The 22,684-nt window shown below is 40.5% G+C and overlaps 1 protein-coding gene across 4 annotated transcripts in view; it reads left to right on the top strand.

Annotated features, from left to right (window-relative positions):
* Positions 1–5,497: 5,497 nt before the first annotated feature.
* The window catches only part of agrn (agrin), a 257,582-nt gene continuing 240,395 nt past the window's right edge, over positions 5,498–22,684 (top strand). For 2 of the 4 annotated variants that reach the window (XM_042004270.1, XM_042004271.1), the window contains exons 1-2: positions 5,500–5,987; positions 7,404–7,665. In XM_042004270.1, the coding sequence (XP_041860204.1) occupies positions 5,805–5,987; positions 7,404–7,665 (445 nt within the window). In that variant the 5' untranslated portion in view covers positions 5,500–5,804. Of the gene's footprint in view, positions 5,988–7,403; positions 7,666–22,684 lie in introns of all 4 variants that reach the window. The other 2 variants (XM_042004268.1, XM_042004269.1) reach the window with 2 other exon arrangements.

Raw genomic sequence — 22,684 nt, forward strand, 5'->3', positions numbered from 1 at the left:
ACACCAGTTGGTTTAGTTGATGCAATGATAATTGATCAAAAACAAATTTCCTTACTTGTTGTGCTAAGTTTGTGCTCATCATCAACATTTCATCTAAGCTTATTGATCTTTATTTGAGATTTTCTGCTTCCTTAAACTGTATGGCCTATTTTCAGTGTGACTACAGTCAAGGGGTATGTTCATGATATCGTTCAGGGAAAATCCTGCTCATATTTTAATAGCTTTAAGATTTATGACTGAAACAAGGCAGAGTTCCTTGTTTCATGCAAACATGGTGACAGGATGAGGGAGACCAGGTCAGTAGTGGTATTAGTTATTAAATTGGGGCCCTTGAAGGGTTTTGGAACCACAGAAAAAATAATAATAAAAAAAGATACTGGTTGTGATTAACTGGACACAGCATATCCTTGATGATGGTTAACAGATCGGTTTTTGTAATACTCACGTAAAAATTCTGCATATGCATTCATGCATGGACACAAACAACAGATAAAATATCTTGTGTTTCACACTGTAAGCACATCCCCAGATGAGTACATTTACAGCACATCTTCAGCCAGGTTTAAAGAGACTGCAGAGAGAGGGCTGGCCAGGCTGCAGGAAACTGAACACCACGTCTGTAATCTGACGCAGAGATGTCGAGCAGCTGAGGCTCGCTCCACTGTTCTCATGCTGATACCTGATAAAGCGGTGTGGGCATGTCTTCTAGAAAAACAAAAGAGCTACAGCAGCCTCGTCTGATAACACTGGAATGTCTCCCTGTGTTTTTGTGTGACAAGTATGAGTGTACTGCACTTTGGGAAATGCTATGTGGGGTTGTGGCAGCCCAGTTTTTATAAGAGAAATGTAAAACATAGCTTAGTAATGCAGGACATCAATAGACAATATCAGGATGTGGGATTTTGAAATAGAACAAGACTGAATGCCAAGAAATAGAATGACTTTAGCAGGGGTGGTGCATTATTTATGTGGCACACACTGTAAGATATCACTTACACGAATACAGCACAAGCCAAAAGGTTGGATTGGTTTTCAATACTGCACTGTGATTCTCTGATTGACCGTGATGCAGTAATACACATGGGTGCAGCAATGCAGCTGCTTCTCAGTAAATTGCATCCCATTGGACAGCATTCAAATTAGCTGCTTATGCTGCATCTCGAGTTACACGTCTTTATTTCCAGTGACACACGCCTGAATACAGGGTCAACTTTTTCCAGCTGCTGCAGTTCCTCTGTGTATGCCATCAATCCAGACAAAAACTCTTCCAAAATTAACAACAAAAACCTAAACAGCTTAATTGCAATGTTGTCTTTTGAGCCCAAGACAAGTGTTGAACATTAGTCCTTTTATTTAGATTAGCCTATATTAATGTAAATAACTTTTATATATTTTCAAATCTTACAAGCAAAGTAATGCACCAAACTTTTCTGTTAATCATCTCGGCGTCTGACGCTGATGTCTCAGCTTACAACTCCTCTTTATCTCCTGCTGTAATTGCAACTGTCTTCACTTTGAGTCACACATATATCATGTGAAATAACTTCGTCCAGTCAAATCATTGCTATGGCTTGTTTACTTTTGTGGTGCTTTTGTTGAAATATTTCTTGGAGGAGAACTGCCAAGAGATAGCTGCACAGAGGGCTGCGGGGGATGCACTGGTAAGTTTCACATTATGAAAGATGTTCCAGTCATTGTGGTCTGTGTCCACAGGGAAAGATTGACTACAACAGTTGTTGATGAATTCTTGCTGATACAGAAAGCGATCAAATATTGCATATATATATATATATATATATATATATATATATATATATATATATATAAATGTATATATCAATCAATCAATCAATCAAACTTTATTTATAAAGCACTTTTCATGCTGGGGCAACACAAAGTGCTTTACATGAAAAATCAATTTATGCATATTAAGACTAAAAGAAACTACATAACAAAAAAAAAAAAAAAAAAGTTACAATTGCACCGCAGGAACATGTGGGGCATGTAACCCACCAACCCCCCCCCACCCAAAATCCGCACACGACTCCTTGATTTCTTTCTCTGTACTAAAAGTAGTATAAAACACTAAAAGTGATAACGATCTGGCTTGATGTTGCTATGAGGAAACAATATCATGGGGATCCATCTACACCAGGAGTCACTCCACCCATGTCCTACACAGGCCGCCATCACGACAACCACCCCGATCAGAGCAGACTAGGGCCCACACCACAGCCATAAGGCTGCAGTATAGGGCCCCAGTCACCCAGACAAGGGCAATCACCACAGCAACAACCCCCAAACTGAGCAAACTGATAAAATGATCTCTCTGTTGTCTTCAGGACCGATAATTAAAACTTCAGTTTTGTCCTGATTGAGCTGTAAGAAGTTCTCTGCCATCCATGACTTTATATCTGAAAGACAGTTTAAAAGGACTTTAACTGGCTCCAGGTCATCAGGAGACACGGCGATGTAAAGCTCTGTGTCATCAGCAAAGCTGTGAAAATCAATGCCGTGTCTCCTGATGACATCCCCAAGGGGTAACGTGTACAAATTTAAAAGTATGGGGCCTAAAATTGATCCCTGGGGAACCCCACACTTGACTTCGTGGATTTTTGAGGAGCATGTATCCATACTTACAAAGAATTTTCGATCTGTGAGATAGGAGTAAAACCATTTTAGAACAGTACCTGACAAGCCCACTTCTGAGTCTGTCTAGTAAAATCTGGTGATCAACTGTATCAAAGGCGGCACTAAGATCCAGTAGAACCAGGACAGAAAGTTTCTGTGAGTCTAAAATGTAAATAAAACCAGAATGCACTATTTAATGTAAAAACCTAAATGCTGAACTTGAGAAATTTTGCTGTCTCAGGAAACAAAAAAACAAAACAAAAAAAACAAAAACAAAAAACAAAATAAAAAACTAACAAAAAAACAAACAAACCTGGGCCAATCACATAACATCCTTTAGAGTTTACTTTGGGAAATCACAAGACCAGTGGAGTTTCAAGATTGAAATCATTTCCTGTACTTACTTGATAATTTCATTTGCTCACATTAGGGTTACCTTTGTTGTATCTTTATTTAATAATGCACCATACTTAAACTGGGCTTTCTCAGAAGTACAAATTACCTGAGCCATGTTCACTAATGCAACTGTGTAAGATCACACATGCTACCTTTGAAATATGTGCTGATAATTAGTGTGCTGGTCCTTCACCTCTTGAACCCAAAGGGTACACTATTCATGATTTCCAGATTTTAAAATTTATTCATGAGACCACAAGACAGCTTTCCCCTTTCCTCAGTCTAACTTTGATTAGTTCAGACCCAGAGAGACAGACACCATCAGATAAACTGAAGGTATGAAGGCAAAATTGGGATTTAAACATTCAAAGAACAGGCCTTATAAAAGACCTAAAAAATTATATATTTTGATGTTTGTTTGTTTGTTTTATGCTTTCCATTTTTTCAGTGTGTGCTATTAGAGAGCAATGGACCAGCTGAAAATAGTCTAAATATCCCCCCAGAAAAAAAAACACTGTGGCCTTTAAAACATGTTTAATGCTGTAGTTATTGATTTGCTTTTGCAAAAGATTTAATTTGCATTCTTACTTGTTTATTTAAAACTAAAATGAAAATAAAGCTAGATTTTAGCCACAAATTGCAGCACTGATTTCTGTCCAACATCAACACGTGGAAAGGGAAATTTATGAACCAAAAACCTGCAGTAGAGACGTTTTTGCATTTCCGCTCCTGTTCCAAGTAGTCATTACTGCTAATAAACTAAACTAAATCCAGTGCGAAGGCCAATGAAAATGCAGTTCAAGACCACAGAGTCTGCCTTTTGCTCTAAGTAGAGCAGCTCGAGGTTTTAATTACACATTATGTCATCAGTTGATTTAGGAAATTATTTGTGTTTAAACAACATTGATTTAACTGTATCTGAATAGATTAATAGGAAAGGGAATGAAAGACGGTGTCCTTCTATAATGGAAGCTATTGCTCAAATGTGCACAAAAGTACAGACAAACCTCATTTACAACTCAAGAGACATGTTGGGTTTACTTGGGTTAACTCAGCTGTCCCCGCTGAAACCTATTTGAACAAATTTCTTCAAATACCCTCTCAAGCAACTGTGCGTAACCAAACCTATCATTTTCCCAGGAATAGAAGGGTAGTTAAAATTACAGCTTTTGAGGAGTGGAAATTTACGCACTGTCTGCTGTTAAAAAAAGAGCTCTAACAAAACAGCCATATGGTTGCATTTATAGATTTAAACATGGGAACTGTTGAGACATAAGGGGAATCTTTAATGACATGTGACATAGAGTGAGTTTGGATGTTGAGGCACAGGAGGCGTCTTCCATTGAATATTCCCAGTAGTCACTCTGTAGCTCATTATTTACAGAACTGTTTATCAAAGAGCCCAAAGTAAACATAAAAAACATTTCTAATCACTGTGAAATGTGATTATTCAGCACCAGTAGCATTATAATGATCCTGTTTTGGATTGGCAACCTGTCCAGAGTTTATGTCATCTCTTACTCAGTGACAGCTGGGAGAAGCTTCATCTTGAACTGGATGACACTGGTACAGAGAGAATAAAATATTGATGAATGAATGAATGAAAGGCTTTAAATGGTGAAATCTAACCTGTTGTAAAAAAAAAAAACCTGAGGAGACTTTGATGTAGCAAGTCCAAACCTGACAGCATGATGGGACTGGAATTTCTTTTTATTCCCTGAAACATCTTATAAAGTTGTTGAAAATGTTGCCTACTTACAGTTCATTAGACACAGAAACATTATCATTCACTGAGAGTGATTTCTTTCTATTGGTCTCTATCAACTCCCGAGAAAATTCATGGCTCTTGAGCTGATGAGCACCCCACTCTGTTCACCTACTTGTCACCAGCATCTCATGCCATCTGTTAATGGAGAACAGCTGAAAAAGAGATACGTGCTGGAAAAAGAATGCATGCAATCTGATGACAATTCTCTGAGGGATTAAACCAAGTTTTCCTCAACATCACTGTGAACCACAAGTTCGAAACAGTGTTGGAAGTATAGCAACATGCCATGATAACTACTATATTAGAGATTGTTGAATGGGACAACCGCTTCTCAAAAAAGGGATTTAGAGAAGTTTTAAAAAAGACTTCATTTGTTTGGTATTAATGAAATGATTGAGACTAAAAATCCTTCAGACAGTGGTCAAAGAAGGTGCGACAGTTTGTGTGCAGGTTTTGAGGGTGGGGGGTGGGGTCACTGATGAGGACCAGAGGTAAAGACACTGTCTGTCCGACTGGGGGCGGCGTTGGACAGCCACCTTCTACAGGCATCCCAGCGTGCATCCCTCCAGCCACCCCCACCATCATCACCCACCTCATCCTCACTTGTGGGATCAGCAATTCAGATTGCATGCAAATCCTGGAGCGTCACTGTGAACGTGTGTGTGTGTGTGTGTGTGTGTGTATGAGAGAGAAAGAGAGGGGGAGAAGAGAGAGAGGTGTAGTTGCATTCCTGAAGAGAGAGATCCCTGCCCCTTCCTCCTTCTTCCTCCTAGCTCCTCTCTTCCCTCCTGGTCTCCCAGCCGGCGGCGGCAGAGATTTTGAACCCGGGCTGCAGATGCGAGGAGCAGGGCTGACATCGGTTAAACGCTGGGAAGTTGCGGAAAGGAGGCTCTGTGCGACACTTGAAACACGCTCAAGAGTTTGGAGTTTGCGCTTGGACGCTCCGAGCGGCTAAATTTAATTAGAGAAAAGTTTACTTTCTGGGTTACATCCGTGTGCGCGGTGGGTCATGAGCTTCCACCGGACAGCCTGGTTCCTGGCGGGGCTGCTCGTGGCTCTGGGGCAGCTTTGCGCCGCAAGTTGCCCTGAGAAAAACTTGGAGGACAGGGAAGAGGAAGCCAATGTAGTTTTGACCGGAACCGTGGACGAAATAATAAATATGGACCCGGTGCATAATACATATTCTTGCAAGGTAAGTGTTTTCATGTGGTTTTTCAAATGGATGAAGTGTCCGCTGTGGCGGTGCAAAAACACCTGCTAACAGGGCTGTGGACTTTTAAAAGTCACATTGTCAGATTTTTTCCCCCTATGTAGCTTATGGAGGTCATTAACACCGAGTTCTCTTCAAACTGTTAGGGACGTGAACAGCTTTCATGAGAAACAATTTATAAACTCATTCATCCTGAAGGATTTGGCAGCGGTTTCATGGACACCGACAGTGAATCCTCTTTGCTTTCAGAAATACAGAGATGGTTTTTATTTCCACTTGCCAATTACACAGCTATAAGGCAGGACTAACCGACCATGTAATCATCCAAAACATGCTGCAGCAGGAAGCTGGTCCCTCAGTGGCCCCTGACTGGATGTCTAGTCATAAAGGTTGGAAATATGCAACTTGTCATTTGTCAGTGGCTGCAGGGATAATATTCTGAGCTTTGATTTATTTTCTGGTGTTGCTGACAAATGGCACAATTTGCATCCCAATCTAGGGATTTGTGACTTGTGGCAGTACTTTGGGGATTTAAAAGAAAATCATATGTTAAAGATGCTAACTTTAATTTACCACAGAAGCAAATTTAAGATGCTTTAATTTTTCAAGGGAATAAAATACCCCACCTCAACAAGTGTGGCCAAAGTATTAAAGATTTGTAGTCAAGCCTTATGCTGTCATTACATATGGTCTGAAAACTGCCACATTAGTCTCTGATTTTAAAAAAAAGAGACGCATCAAACCTTCACAATTCCCCGATATGCAAATTTTCACCCAGGAAGCAGCCTTCTTCCACCCTGGCCATTCATTGTGAAGCTAACTTTTGCACCAGGGCAGACTTGTGGTAGGCCACTCTATAATCTGTGAAAAATAAACAAGTTTTGTTTGGTCAGCTCCCTTGCTGCTCTTTTCCTCTGCGCCCACTTGCTTCCCGTCTCCCGGTGAATGAAAGGAGCAGATTAGGGGCACACAGCTCATTCTAGTCACAGAAAGCACCACTAAATGCTGAAATGAGACAAGACAGCTAATATGTAATAGAATGAGTTTGCTTTCCCATGACTGTGCATAAAGCTGCCTTTGCCTCACTCTCTGTGATGCAGTGCTTATTTGTGAATGTGGTGTTACAACTTTAGCATTTGCTGGAAAAAGACTATCTGGAGCAAATAGATAAGTGTATTTAAGTAGAAAAAATCAGTTAAAAATTTTAACGTTCAGATTTCGACAGTTTTTAATCTGTCATTGTAAATAGATAAATAGTTATAAGTTTTGATTTAGATAGCAGAGACCTTGAAAGAGGCGCAAAGTTTCTAAAATGCACTTTCGCACATACTTAATAACAATGTGATGCATGTTTAGAATGCTAAAACAAATGCACGTCTCTTTTGTCTTTCTTTAAAGGTCAGAGTGTGGCGCTATATAAAAGGAAAGTCCAACATCAATCAGGAAATCTTCCTAGATGGCGGCAACAAGGTGATGATCGGTGGGTTTGGCAACCCTGGCATCTGTGACAACCAGGTTGCCACGGGCGATACTCGCATATTTTTTCTCAATCCTTCTACGGAGTCCATGGGGCCAGAGCACAAAAACGAACTCATGCTCAACTCGAGTCTGATGAGGATTACCCTGCGCAACCTGGAGGAAGTGGAGCACTGCGTGGAAAGTGAGTTTGTGTGTGAACAGAAAAAAAGGCCATCCTGTATGCCTTGTGTGGAGAAGAACCTGTACTATGAGTGTCAAGTATCAGAACAGATAAGTCTTGGAATAATGATGATATCTTATTAATCAATTTGCCGTGGCAGTTTTGTGAGGAGCTCAGTAGAGAATCCATGCTGTCATTTGATGACTCAAAATAAGTATACATCACTTAAAGCAGCCAGAATTTCATGGGTGCTAACATGACACAGCCTCAGGGTCACAGCGTTTAAGTTTCCCCCGAAATTCGTGAAACAAGAACAGCTGAGTCACTTAAGCTTTGTTGCCATGGCATCGCTGCAGTCTTTCTGTGAAGCCTCGAAATAGGTGTGACTGATAAACAACTCAGGGACAGGGGTTGAGCAGTTAAGAGATGATTCTCGACCTTTGCACCTTGTAATCAAGCCCTTTCATTAAGTCAGAAGTTAAACTCTTCCACATTTAAAAACATATACAACATAGCATGGTAGCTTTACTGGGCAGCATGGGTATCTTTTTCCAAGTGAAGTGCAGGCTCACACATTTTAACTTTGTTGGAAAAGAGAGAAAACTCTTGATCACATTAGAAAAGTGAATATTTAACAGTTCTGTTGCTTTGCAGATCAGAAATTTATCATGAAACAAGTTCATTTGATACAGCCATTCTTCAGAATCCTTTTTTTTTTTTTTTTGGTTGAAAATTTGTCAGGGTATTGTAAGGCGAACCATGCAGCCATGTCTAGTAAATCTTACCATCTAACTGTGACTGTGAAAGTGTAGCAGCCTGTGCCTTCATGCCAGTGAGCAGTAAGCTCGCTGCTGTTTAACTTTTACTGGTGCTTGACAATGTTGGCAGCTGCACAAAGTTTGAATCTTGCACTTAGAGTGGCCCAGAGCACCTAGAGCGAGGTGTTTTCTGAGGCAATCACTGCTTCAGAACTGTAGGGTCTATATTCTGTGTGCTTTCTTTTCAACAATTCTGGGTGGCAGGATGTTCCAATGCATCGGGCTTGTTTGCAGTGTTAAGTTGCATTTGGCACACACATAAAACTTCTTCTGTTTGTCTGTCCAGGCACGAAACACTGCTCTGCTAACCTTTTTATTCAGCCCCATTTTCTTCCTCTTGGACTCCTGTTGGAATGGGGGAGTTTCTTTGCTCTGATAAACAGTCGTTTTTGTTTAGTTTTTTTTGTATTTGAAGAGGGTTTACGTTGCATAATCTGATTTTCTAATATTGCCTTTGCAGTCGAAGGAGTAGCGGCATGAAAATACTTGAAGGAGTCAGACAGAAGTGAAAAGATTGGACCTTCTCCCCACAAAGTTTCCTGTGCTCGGACAATCCAGTATGTAATATTTGAAGGCAACTGTCATGACCAGTCCGTCATGAAACCTTTGTTTTGTTTTTCGGGAGTGAAAACGGCCCTGGTAATTAGCTTGAATGCCCTCATCCAGGGGAAAATGAGCTTTGAGGCTTGTTCAAGGAAAGAGGTTTAATTAAGAGAGTCAAGTCAGATCCCATCTGTTCCATTCAACCACTAACCCTGGAGACTGTGGGATGTGAGCGCAGCGGGGCAAGACTCTACCTGCCGCAGTGCTCACTGCACCCTCCTCTGCTCTCTCCTCATTCTTGACATTTTCGATAGCTAGGATAGACTCAGGAATGCCTGGCAGAGTGCTAGGTGGGGAGGTGCATTGTCTGAGGTGGAAGAAAAAAGGCTTTGTGTGAGCTCCTTGCCACTGAGTGCCTCGAGAGAGACGTGGGCATAAGAGAAAATCAGATGAGTGAAGTTTTTTTTTAAGTACATGTGAGGACAAGGACCTTGAGGGATGTTGTGTTTGCTGTGGCATATTTGTTAGAGTTTGGATCAGGGCCGTGTGAAGATGGATGCCTTCTAGCGTTATGTTTCACGCTCTTCCTACTCCAGTGCTCTTCTAGCTGGGTGGTGACACTTCAGATGATTGAGTTTGTGTGTGTGATTACATGGCCCAAAGGCGCTCATATGCCACATATCTGCCCTCCAGAGGTGTATGTTTGACATTTGATGTGCTGATTGACTTGTACGTAGAATGAATAAGAATGCCCAGCATTTCTATTTTCTATTGTTTTGTTTCTACTAACTCACATGTATCTGTTAAATGAAGGGACTAAAACACCTAAAAACTAAACCATACCCATACATAACTCTGTATGGTTGAATTTGCACCTTGTCTGTGTAGATATGCGGCGGTTCCGCAGGCACAGAGTTTCTCTTTTGTCCGGTCCTGCAGCTGCCATTCAGTGCAGCGTTTCTGCTGTCAGCTGTGTTGTGCAAAGAGTTGACAGATAGTGTGTTAAAAAGAATCCAGTACAGTCACTTGAAATTTCTTTGGGAAAACAGGGACAAAGGCTCAGTGGAAGTTTGTGCTGTTTATTATCATGTCTATTTAATTTTTTTTTTTTTTCTTTTTACAAGAAAGACGGGGCGGCTTTGGAAGAGAGGAAGCCCTCTTGATGGAGGAGTGTTGAGCGCACAGGGAGATCGTATCTTGTCTTTTTCTGTTTATCAGCTGCTTTTGTTTCAGCTCTTGATGACTTGATGTCAAAGTCTTTCCCTCAAGGCCCTGACGAAGAACAGCAACAAAGGGCTGTTTCTTCCTTCCGTCTTGATCTCTTCCTCCCCTTCCTTTTTTTATCTTCCATATTTTAGAGGGAGAAAGAGAGATGAGCCAGTCAGAAGTCCATGCATAGTCATGCAACAGCTGCATCAGAGATCATTTCTTTGTCCTCTTTGTGTTGCATCTATTTAAATCTGTGAAGCAGAGGGCAGCTACTGTGCATGCTGTCCTTATGGGATGTTAATGAGCAGTGTTTTACTGCCCAACGTAACACTGACTTGATATGATATGTGTGTACAGCAGTCCAATGGGTCAGCGGTAATGGGCTTAAAACTTCTCAAGAACATGATGGGGGCTCTGATCTGCCAGCAGGTGGTCTTGCTTAATGATGGGCGAGTAGACAGACCTGTGGAATGCTTCTCGGGGTGGGTGGGATGTGGGAAGACTGTTTGAGTCGCCCCCCCCTCTTCACCTCTTCTCCTCCATTGCCTCTTCACTGAATGAGCTGTGGCCTTGCAGAATACTTTGAGCTTTTTTTCCCCCCCACTGTTTGTGCAAGGAGGAGGCCCGGAATTCCTAACCTGGCAGTCTCCTCCCCACCCCCCACCTACCTTTTTGATATGTGAGGAGATAAAGGTAGAATGATAACAAAACATGGAGGAGTGAAAACTTCAATTTTTCATAACACACATGTCAATCCTGTACAGGTGACCTGACTCCTTTATTTTTCAGCCCAATTAAAGACTTCTGGGCTGATATGATACTGAAGATATTTTTTTCTCTAGTGAGAGTAGAGATGTTTTAAATAAGCATGAGTCCCGATGTAATAGATAAACAGCATGTTTTCTTTTAAAAAAAAAACGTCTATTTCATGTGCAACGATTTCTTAACTTAATGGAGGCCATCTTTATCTCAGGTGTTGTTGTCTGCCTTGTTTGTGAAACACTTTGGGAAACCTGCTCCAAAACTTGCTGCCTTATAATTAAAATATTAGGCTCATTTACCACTTGCTAGTGTTTTAATCTTAACATGAAATTCCAGAGATGGATCATTACTGTGAACCACTACTTTCCCAGGTTGAAAAACATATGGCTTTTGGGTAATTCCAAACGGGAGATGGATTTTATATTATTGCACCTCTGGAAAGTGTGTGAGAACACTAAGCAGCCGCACCCAGATGACTGAACTAAAGTACTGGGGACTTTATCCAGTCCGTGTCTACACAAGCAGCCTTTTGTCTTCGGGGAGTCATGGGAAGTCAAGAAGAGTGACTTCAAGGATTGGATTTTTCTCAGGCTCATTGAATGGATTAGGCTATAGTCTAAGAGCGAGGGTTCATTCGCTTGCAGAAGTGCTTTTCTATGAAGGTGTACCCTTGCTAAATCTGTGTATCCTTTTTGGCTTATGTCAAAGCATTTGCAATGAAGTGAACAGAATTGGGCAAATGGAAAGGTTTGATGGCAGACTTTGATGAAATAAGCAACAAAGGCTTGAAAGGCGAAACAAGACCTGTTTGCCAGCGAACAGAGTTATTGCACATTTTAGATTTTAATTAAAAATGTGGGAGCGGTGAGCCTGCTTGGCATTGCGATAAAGGACTCTGAAATGAAAAAGCCATGAAAGATGGAAGAGAGCAAAGGAGGAATGGACCACTTAACCACAGTCTGCTCACCTTGGCTTATATCCCAGCCAGAACCAGGAGTGTATCACTCTGCTGCTGATAAGAATCACAGATGGTATTGATAGTACACTCTAAGCATGTTAACACATTACATGTAGTGACATGCCTGTCATTACATGGGCAGTATGCACACTGACATGATGTGTAACATCAAACATGTCCAATTAAAGGCTATATCAGATAAAAATACCTCTGCCCTTCCTACTGTGGATGGGAGATCTCACTACCATCAATCTTTCAATCCAAAAAAATTTCTCAGTAGCAAAATTTATCATGTAAATAATATGATTTTAAAGATGAAAAAGTCTTCTTTTGAATCTCATGAAATTCAAAGGACGATGTAAAGTTCGCTCGTGTCAATGTCCCAGTTTAACTCTTGTTTAGTTGAGGCCAGAAAAGTAAATTTGACCCAGGAGGCTTCTGTCAGGGCCTTGGATGTACAGTGACCCGGAAACCTCCCTCTTCTATCCCCGACATAAAGAGCTCGGAGCAGCAGCCTGCATGAGTTCTGGGTTCCCTCTGGGGAACTGGATCAGTGACAAAATTCCTGATACCAAGGCTGCGTTTCTGGAGCAGGGCAGCTGGTGTGGCAAGTGTAGCTACTTACTGTCGCAACACCAGAAACATCAGGTTTAGAGAAAGGGGTTTTCAGGAGACACCGGGGGAGGGGGTGATAGCAAAGGCCCTAATGTGGTTTGTATCTAGGTCAACTCAGCTGTCTCTGTAGAGCTTCTCGGATCAAGAGAAACCAAGACAAGAAAATAAGTTTTTGCCCTGGATTTTTTTCTTTTTTTCTTTGTAGGATTAGAAATATTTCCCCAAGAAATCGTTAAACAACTGAGAACTTTAACACAAATCTTCCTTTGGCTCAAACATGAATAAAAAGTGAACCTAAAGTTGGATTAAAACAGAAAGAACCTCCAAATGTGGACTTGACATACACTGACTCAATGATAAATTGAAACGTCTTCTCTGTTGTCTTGAAATATCCACATGTTGCATACTTCCATCTATGTGTGTTATTTTTATATAATGCTGCTTTCCTTCTGGTATCCAGCTCTGTTGGAAGAGCTTCCCATTTAATCGACAGATCTTAGACTTTAATCCTCTACACCTCCTTTCCTCATTACAATGCTGCACGTGCAGGAAGTGGAGGAGACTTGACAGCTCAGGGTCCCAAGTTCACAGACGAATCATGGGATGTACCTCTTTTCCTGTGTTATTTTGCTCCTTGGACAACATCTCAGTCTCTGTTACTTCCTCTCCTCTTCCCCTCATCCATCTCTCTATCGAAGGGTTGTCAAGGTGAACCCAGAACGAACACCACTGTCTCTCTTGGGACTTGTCCTCTATGTTTCCATCTGTGTTTGTCATTATGTTTATTTTGTTTCCTGCTTTCAGTTGTCATCTTCAATCATGTTCTCACCTTCTGAAGATGACCTACAAATGTGTTTATTTTGTTTCAGTCTGTTTCCTTTTTTTCTGTTGCACCTTAGAGGCAGGGGATATGATGTCTAGCAGCTTGCTGACCCATCATCTTGCATTTTATGTCTCCACTTTTACCTGTAAAGTCTCCCTCTGTCCCACCCGCCTCGCTACTCCTGGCCTCCTTCTACTGTTTTCTCACAGCCGTCATCTTTCTTCTCCCAGTTTTTTTTAATCTCAATGCACTTCCACCTGTAATTAGAGTGGAATCCCATGCACCTTAAAGCTGTCACAGTCTTAACAACCAGGTGCACTTTCTGCAGCCTCTGACCTAATTCCACATGCCCCCCTTTTTGTTAGTGTTCTCAAAACCTAACAGGAAATTACAAAGCCAGTAAAATGATGATACAAATGTATTGAACTTTCACAATTTAAAGGAGAATTCCTCTAACTTTTGATGTATGCATTAAAGTAGTTGTAGAAAGTCTTTTGTGGCCCCTGAGGGAGCTGCATGAAGTCTGTGATATAGCCTGCGGTAATGCCACTTGACAGTGTCAGTTGACTTTGAAAGAAATGAGCTCCTCTGTGCTTGAGGATAGTTGAAATGTGCAAAGTTCTTACAAGAAAGCATGTGAGAAGTGAAATGTTTAAAATCCAGGATAATAAAGTTTTTTCTGAATTATGGACTCTTAACTCCCCGCAGGCATCCTTGTCTGGTTGTGGGGTGGGAGGGGGGAGAGTCACACTTAGCCTGTCCCTGTTGTTTTAGCCAACAATGGCAAGGACGTGATGGCTTTCTGAGACAAACCTAGATATCTGGAAGAGGATATCTCACTAGCTTGAGCTTGTTTATGTATATACACAAACATGCACACATGGACACGCAAGCAGACTGTGTTGTATCTCCATCAGAGTCAGAATGACATACAAACATTATGGTACGTTTCTGATCCTGCCATTTGCTTTGTGATTACTAACAACACTGAATCAGTGACGCCTGGTTAGCAGTCCCATATGTCACAATGTTGTGGCGATTGTGGTTGCATACAGTAGCTCTAAATGTTCTCCCACCATTAATATGCAATTTAGGCGCAAATTAGTCCACAATACTAACACTTACCACTTAACAAGAGATTATGACATATTTCCCTCTTAACATCTTACTATAAAACTGATTTGATATTACCTGAATACAGCTAAGCATCCAAGAAAACCTGAAAATCAAAAAAGATATTTGACTAGTTAGGCTAATGCTTAGAAGTTAGCCACAAAAAAACCTAATCGTCTTAGCAAAAAGTATTTGCATGCACTGATTCTGGGCCAGTTGACAAACATTATTGGCTCAGAGACATGTGGAGCCCATGGTGGAGCAAATTAGACTTACTTTCACCCTTTTTCTGTTCCAGTAATGTATTCAAAAGGAATATGGCTTTCCGGCAAAGAGAATGACTGTTTTATAGCAGGGACAAAGGAAAAAGTCCAAGAATAAATAGTGTATGAGAAGGAGAGAGTAAGAAACGAATGAAGAATGGCAAACCAGAGCAGAGAGGTATATAGATTGAAAGGAGAGATCAAATAAAAGAAAAAGTGCAAGGTCACCTAAAAGTTTGAGCTTGTGAAATAAGAGAGGAATTGGAAAGAGGTGAGAGGAAGAACGTTAGATTTTGATACACATAGAACGGAAGCTATCAACCAGACACCATTACAGGTGACGTTTTATTGTAGTTCAGCTGGACATGACCTTTAATCCAAACTCCTGGTTTATGATGCCTCAGCCACCAAAGAATGATGAAAACGGCTGCATTTTTGGAGACATTTCCTTCATTGCTTTTGCTTCTCTCTGTGGTGGGACCCCCTCCTCCTCCCCTACAGCCTAGCATTGAGTGCCATGGGGAAGCTTTTGGCATTTTCCAGCAGAAGCATGGCGTCTTTGAGAGGCTTGGCCTCAGGTAACAAGTTCTATCAGAGGCTGAGCTGTTGCCAGAGGTATGCCCAGATCATCCTCTTTAAATTCTTCCTTACTGTCACTCTAAAGCCCCTTTAACTGTATTACTATACAGCCCTATCAGCCACTTTAAAATGTTCCCAAATCCTCTTTTGGGGACCAGCAGCACCAACAACAGCAACAAAAGGTTTCTACCCATTTCTCATAGATGACACTCCTCCTGCTCTGTGAGAGGGTAGAGCCCTAGAAGAACACTTGAGGCAGACATCTTTAGTGAGGCTCTTAGAGAAATAGGAGGATTAAGATAGATGGAGGCAGTTATTTCAAGAGTTTTGATTTGTGCTGTTCTAGTTTTCAACAGTTATGTAGCTTGCTTGGACTGGTTCTCAGAAAATAAAGTGTTGGAGATAAATTAGTCTGTTCTCCAAGTGCAGAATTAAATCTGTTTTGTCAGCTGTGCAGCTTTTCTTTCTAAATGCCAAAACAATATCAATCTCCCAAAGCATGATATTAATCTAGTTAACCTCGAAGAGACTAAAAAAAAGCTAGTACAATCTAGGTAATCCATTAAGAAGAGGTTGGATAACTGGCTTGCAAAGTGAAACAGAGCATTTTAATGTTTAGTAGCTATAAAATCTTTGTTAGGAATAACTCCAGCTTTATTCAAGACGATGTAGTTGGGTGTTCACGGTTAAACAAGGGTAAAATATTGCCAATGAAAATTTGTTGTTCCATTTTCTAACCCCAAACCAATTGTTTTATTACCTAAACTTAACTGACTTTAGTGTACAGACCGAAGCAGACAGCTACTGTCATCAGACTTTTCCTGTACTAGTCCTTCAGCTTCCTTTTAACTTGGTCAGGGAATACAATATGTAATCACACCATGCAAAGGAACAACTTGGGATTATGTGTGAGACACAACCTCCACAAGCAAAAGGACAGTGTACCTGTTTTCACACATACATGTTAGAGATTTTCAGGTGAAAGCCAGAACAATCGGGTCCAGTCTTTTTCCAGATCACCAGTGTTCACCCAGAGCCTTGAAGGAACATCCCTGTAAAAAGCCCGGAGCAAATGTTGTGGACATTTGGGTTCCCAATGAGAAACTATTTATGGCTTTTTCTTCTTAACCATGTAGACCCCTGTAGATTTTATGCAGGATTCAGAGTTAATTTAGGATTTTACACAGCAAGTTGTGTTTGTTTGGTCTTGGCAAGGTAGGTAAATTTGTACAGCAGCTTTTACCCAAAACTTTCAACAGGTGCTTTACGTCTTTACATAAAACACAAAAGGCCCAGAGAAAAAGACGCACACATCAATGAAGGCAACTTGAAAAGACACATTAAAAAAAAGCAAATAGGATCATATTGTTAGCATAGATTTAAGGCCGTAAGACAAAGTATACATTCACAATCCATGAATATGACTCATTTAAGTTCTTTAACTTGAGGTCATGGGTGCTGCTTTACTTATCAGGAGCACGTTTGAGCATGTGCTCAATATTGTCCTGTCTTTTACAGACTGTAAATATTTGCCCTTGCTTTGTCACAGATGAATGGGTCCGACCCATTCATAACTCCAACCCAAAGGTAAAACAAACCCATATTTTTTGTTGGTTTGGACTAAAAATGAAAATGAATGTCAAAACATTTTTTTTTTCAGGGAGTTTCGTTGGATGCATCTAGAAATAATTTTCCTGTGTAAAGCAGTTTTATATCCTTTGATAAGGTGCGAGTTGAGATAACTTTACCAGCAGACATTTACCCGTCATCCAAAAACACAGTAATCTTGATCAGAAATAGCACGGAATTCCTGATGGAATTCCCCCGGGGTCTTTTTTTTTACCCGTTGACTTCCCGGACCTCATTCTGACTCAGCTTGGGTTCAGACAAGTGGAATACTATCCAGCCTCCAGACATCTTATTGTAGTTAAATGAGTAAAAGGCAAAAGGTCAGCCTGAGTTAGCCTTTACCCGAGGCCAAAGGGAGTGTGAGTGGATTTAGGACTCAAAGGTGGAATCAGGGTCAGACGTGTGCACACCACCCAACGAGACCCTCAACACATTCCCTGTTAAGATTTTGATATCCACATTCTTTCTACTTAGTTGATTACAAAATGTCCTTGTCTTACTCAGCAAGCACTGAGCCGTAACAGAGCTTACTGTCACTCTTAAACACACTGTTGCTCTCAGTCTACGTCTCTCTTACTTTGGCTCTCTGTCTCTGTTCAGCCTGCACAGATTGAACTTCTGCCGGTTGGGATGCTAGTAGAATCTTGATTAACTCAAATTTACATCCGGACAATGGTAGGAGTTGAGAGGCGATTTCTCTCCTCTATTTCCTCTGTTTTCCCTTCCTTGAACCTCCTGTTCCTTCTTTTTTTTCCTTCTCCCCTCTTCTGTATTTTTGCCAGCAGGCCCCATCCCTCCTCCTTCATTGTGTTTTTTGGAAGATGAAAGGATGAAGAGGGAGCCTCTTTGACAGTAGACTAAACTGAATGCTTTTGGACTTCATCTGTGTTCATGAGAGCACAGCTCTCTTGATAATGAACTCTGCACATAATCTAGTTGCCTTTTAAAGCTTCGCATGCCACAGCCAGTCTTATGTTCTGCTGTCTATTCACATCTAAATGACACTCTGCACATATGATGAGACACAGCAGTGTCATCACATAGCATAAACTTCATTTAGCATCAATACTGGATTGCAGTTTAAACATTCAGAGACTACAGGATGCTCGTATATGAGAATAAAGCATCTAAGATTTGACATAAAAGGCCTAATAATCTAAGAAAATTTGCCTTTTGAAATGATGTGTTAGGTGTGGATAATGCTGAAGTGTCTTTACAGTGTTGTGCCTGTCTAGTCTAAGTCTTAGCATATGATTTTGCCAAAAGAGCACAATTTGAATATGGATATTCAGTGTGAGGAGTGACACATCATGATTACAAGATTCCATATGGATTATGGTTTAAACTCTACTGTTTATATTTTGTTAGTTTATAACAGTTTTTATTCTATTTGCCCAAATCTTGGTAAGAGATGGATTTGATATCTCTCGATATATTTAGAAGTTTATCTTGGAAATATTGTCTTAAGCTTGAGTTAAGGTAGAACGCCACTTTGCTGTGATGCTGAAGTCTGCTTTGCAGTCCTTGGAAAAACACAGAACAAAATGCGTCACATATACAATTTTTTACAACAACAATTTCTTTAAAGCTGAAAAGATCCAATTTGACAGTTTTTTTTTATTTTATTTTTTTATTGCCAGTAGTAGCATGCTTGTCCTCTGCGCCTTGAGGGTGACAATATACACAGAACTGGAGTTGCCAAGTCTGCAAATTGCAACAATATGATGTTAATATTGTATTCTGCAGTGTGTGGTGGACCAAAGTTTCTGATTAGGAAAGCTTTTTTGGGGCTAATTAGCTAATTAATTATTTTTGACTTGGCCGCTAAAAATTAGCCAATACAGCGGGACTGAGAGCAAATGTTGTTTCTGCTGAGAGAAATGGAAGTGTGCACACTCTTGCAGCCCTGAGTGCAGCATCCTGACAGTAAATCAGTTGTAAAGTGTTTCCATCTTTGCTGATTGAAGCTTGTCTAATTCCACTTATAAACTTGCCCATTACACTTAAAAGCCAGGTATTAGCTGGAGTTAGTGGGGTTTTTGTTTGTTTGTTTTTACCAGTCTGAAAAGGGCTATAGTTTGTCCAACAGACAACTTACTTACTTCACTAACTTCTATGTAGTGTTGAAATACATCGCTGCCAGTTTAGGAAACACTGATTCTATTTTCCCATGTCAATATAACTCAACATTCTCCATGTGTGTATCAGGGACTTATATAGCTATTACAGATTTTCACTCATCAAAAATCAGACTTTGCTTTGGTTCCAAAAATCTGACACCAGTCTGGCTCTAATAGATGTACTGCACAGGGTATATTTGCCTGTTGTAACTGATTCAATGCGCAGTGGTAACTAAGAAAATAAAACCAGCATCTAAAAGAAATCTTCCATGAAGGAGAAACCAGTGTTTGAACATTCTAACCACTATAATAACAGATTTGGTTGGCTGTTTGCTTTGTTTGGCTTGAGAAGGAGATTTTTTAGCTGCTGTATTTGAAATGTCCTGCCTGCAGGATAGAGAGTGAGTTATTACATTTCAACTGCTGCTCAACAAGTTGTTGTATCACAATCATTGATGGATAATTCTGTCAACAGTTCTTTCCCATATTATGATCTGGTTTTGACTTTAGGAGAGTGAACACCTTAATGGTTACACCTAAATTAACACATAAGGAAATGTTGAAGAAGTGAGATCATTCCACAAGATTTAGTGCAGTGCTGAAATAATGAAACAACAATGTAAACATATAGATTCTCCACTACCAGCACAGCTCTTTCTTTAATTCTATTGTCATTTTAACTGAAGCATGATCAGTGCTATAATTGGAGTAGGAAAGGTGGACAACATGAAGTAATAGGGGCTCATGGTCCTCCTAAAGGTTTACAGATGGTGGGTTACTTGCAGTCAGTCATGGCTGACATGTTTTGGATTTGCTCGCTTTAGCACCTCCATCACAGAAGAAGCTGAAATGAAATCCACCATCTGCAAAATAACTGATAACGTGAAAGGTTTATTTAAAAGTTCTTTCCCAGGAGTTCCCTTTTTCCATTTTGACTTTAAATATGGAGATGTGCAGTCCTGATCGTGTGTGTCTCTGTGTGCCCTGTCAAATTGTTTTGTGTATTTGTGTATGCACACAGATTGTGTGTGTATGTGTGAAACCTCCTGAGAGTGAGCTTTTTAATTTTACTCCTCTCCGCCGCCAGTCGGCTGAATTAAGAGGAATTGAAACGAAGAAGTTTTTCAATCAACCCCAAACTTTGCTATCAAACCTTGATCAGATTCAGATTCATTCATCAACCGCTGAGAGATAGATTGAGTTCAGCTAGTGAGCTGAGGGTCGGGGGCTTCATTATTGTATCTGCTGGTGTGGCGTTAAGCAAGCTCTGTGAAATACACACTCAGAAAAGGAGCAGATTGTAAATTATCACCCTTGGGGCCACCGCCAGAGCTTCTTTTTAGATCAGTGTTGACAAAGGCTTGGAGGCCAGCTTCTGGTGAGGTATGGAACCTGTGGGGGGTTGGCCTTTGTCTCTGACTTCTTGTCTTTTAAAACCCTTCTCTTACAACCACCTGTCTTCCATCAAATCTCAGAAGCTTGGTTCAGTGAACACACATACCTGTTCCAGACTTTGAATATCATATGCCCTAGTCTCCCCTTTCGCCTGCTTTGAGATGAGGGGTAACAAAACGTGGTTTAGGTGGGAGGAGGGTTGATTAAAAAGAATGAGCCCCCAGTTACACACCACCTTGGGGCAGAAAACTCAAGTTCACAGAAGGAGGAATTGTTGGGAGGAGAAGGATTAGGGAGAAGGGATCCCTGTGGCTCTGAAGAACCATAGTGTTGTTGCAGGCTACTCATCACAGCATAATGAAAGTTTTGAAAGAACGAATGGAGCTTTTAAGGAGCAATATGATTGTCTTTGGTGTTCATGGAAACAGTCAAGCAAAATATTGTGTCGTTTATCGAATTTCATTTAAAATGTTGATAACGTAATATGTGAATATAAGTTTCAGATTTTATTCATATCAGTGGCAATAATCTGCTTCTACTTCATTTTCAGGCCCTGGCTTTTGTGCGTATCTACCAAGCTTTTCAGAGGCCACATGATGTTAATAATGTGGATCCACTCTATTTTCCTTTAATATCTTTTTGCCTTTAATTTGTGGAAAATATAACACAATTATCCAGATCCAATAAAAGTAGTCCGATTGGTGGAAGAACCACACACATGCACTCATCCAAGCCTACTTTATCTTGCCAAGTTCAGTTTAGAGAGGCCGGTTCTCAAGTCCGCAGATTATTCACGGGGATTTCGTTCTAAATGAGGTGAGAATTATTGCTCTCTGTGAACTAGGCCTTTTCAAAAGTCACTGGCAGAGGTCGAGCTACTTCTTTTTGTTCCCCTTCTCTTTGTTGGCGTGCATGGCAGAGTAACCTGACCCTGGACATGACAGGCAAAAGCTGTAACTTTAAGTTGCAGACAGTGTTTTTTATCATGAACTTGTGCTTAGCAACTCTGTTAGAGACTTGGTTTATGGATAAAATACTTTTTTTAATTTTTGTTTTAATGCTCTTTGTACTAATGCCTGACTCTCACATGGATGCTCTCAGTGCTGTGCAAGTCGCCCACATTTCTTTATATTTTGTTTCCAAAGAGCCAGGATTTTTGGACATTGGTTACTTTTTCACTCATTTCATTCCACTATTTTAAGAGGATGTGTGTTTTTTGTGTGAGAGACCACATTAACACTGACCTATGACTCATTCAAGCTTAAAAAAAGGAACCTAACTCAAGTGATGAACCAGTGTTGTCTCAACACAAAACAAGCAACTCAGCAAATAGCCAGTTTAATATAGTATATTTAGGCACTTTATAAAGTCCAGTAAAGACCTGAAATGGATCTGGCCCCTCAGTTCAGCCATCTACTCTTCACTGAAGCCTCATCAGAAATGGTCTCATGTGAGTATGGCTGTTAAGAAGCCATGTAAGGAAGGGAAACAAAGAAAAAAGGCTGAATTATGCCACATGGCACAATAACTGGACCTAAAGTTGGTGCTAACAGTTCAGATGGTGTGATGAACCCTCCCCAGAGCCGTAACTTCAACATTATAAAAGCAGTCTGGGATCATCTTGACAGAGAATGAAACAAAAGGCAGCCAACATCCAAACCAGGGCTTTGAAATGTCCTTCATGAAGCCTGGAGAACTATTTCTAAAGCCTACTATAAAATATTACAAGAGAGGCAAAAGATAGACAAGAGAGAAATTAGAGGCCTCAAGCTGTGATGAAGAATAAAAGTGCTCATATCAAATATTTCAAGCTTGTTAGAACTGCACCAACTCTGTCTGAGACTTACACTGTATTTTATTCATGCTTGCACATTTCAGTAACCCTGCACCTATTTCCTGTTTTCTTTGCAATACATAAATGAAGTCATAAGTCCAGATTTAGAGGAGTTGAGGAGAAAAGGACAGAAATATAGGACTATTGACTGGAGACGGGTAGATTTAACAAATACATTGTTTAAAGAAACTAAAGGCGCCGCAGCAGTAGGATTAACCATGTACTTGACCCAAAACTACATTAAAAAGCTCATAACTGACAGACAGACAAAGTAAAGATTTAGGGCTGGGCGATTAATCGATAAATTTAATTTTCTATTTATTTTTATGAAAACCTGATTTTTTTTCCTCTTTTATATGCACCGCAAACGCTCTCCTTG

The sequence above is a fragment of the Melanotaenia boesemani genome, chromosome 13 (assembly GCF_017639745.1).
Source record: "Melanotaenia boesemani isolate fMelBoe1 chromosome 13, fMelBoe1.pri, whole genome shotgun sequence".
NCBI classification, from domain to species: Eukaryota; Metazoa; Chordata; class Actinopteri; order Atheriniformes; family Melanotaeniidae; genus Melanotaenia; species Melanotaenia boesemani.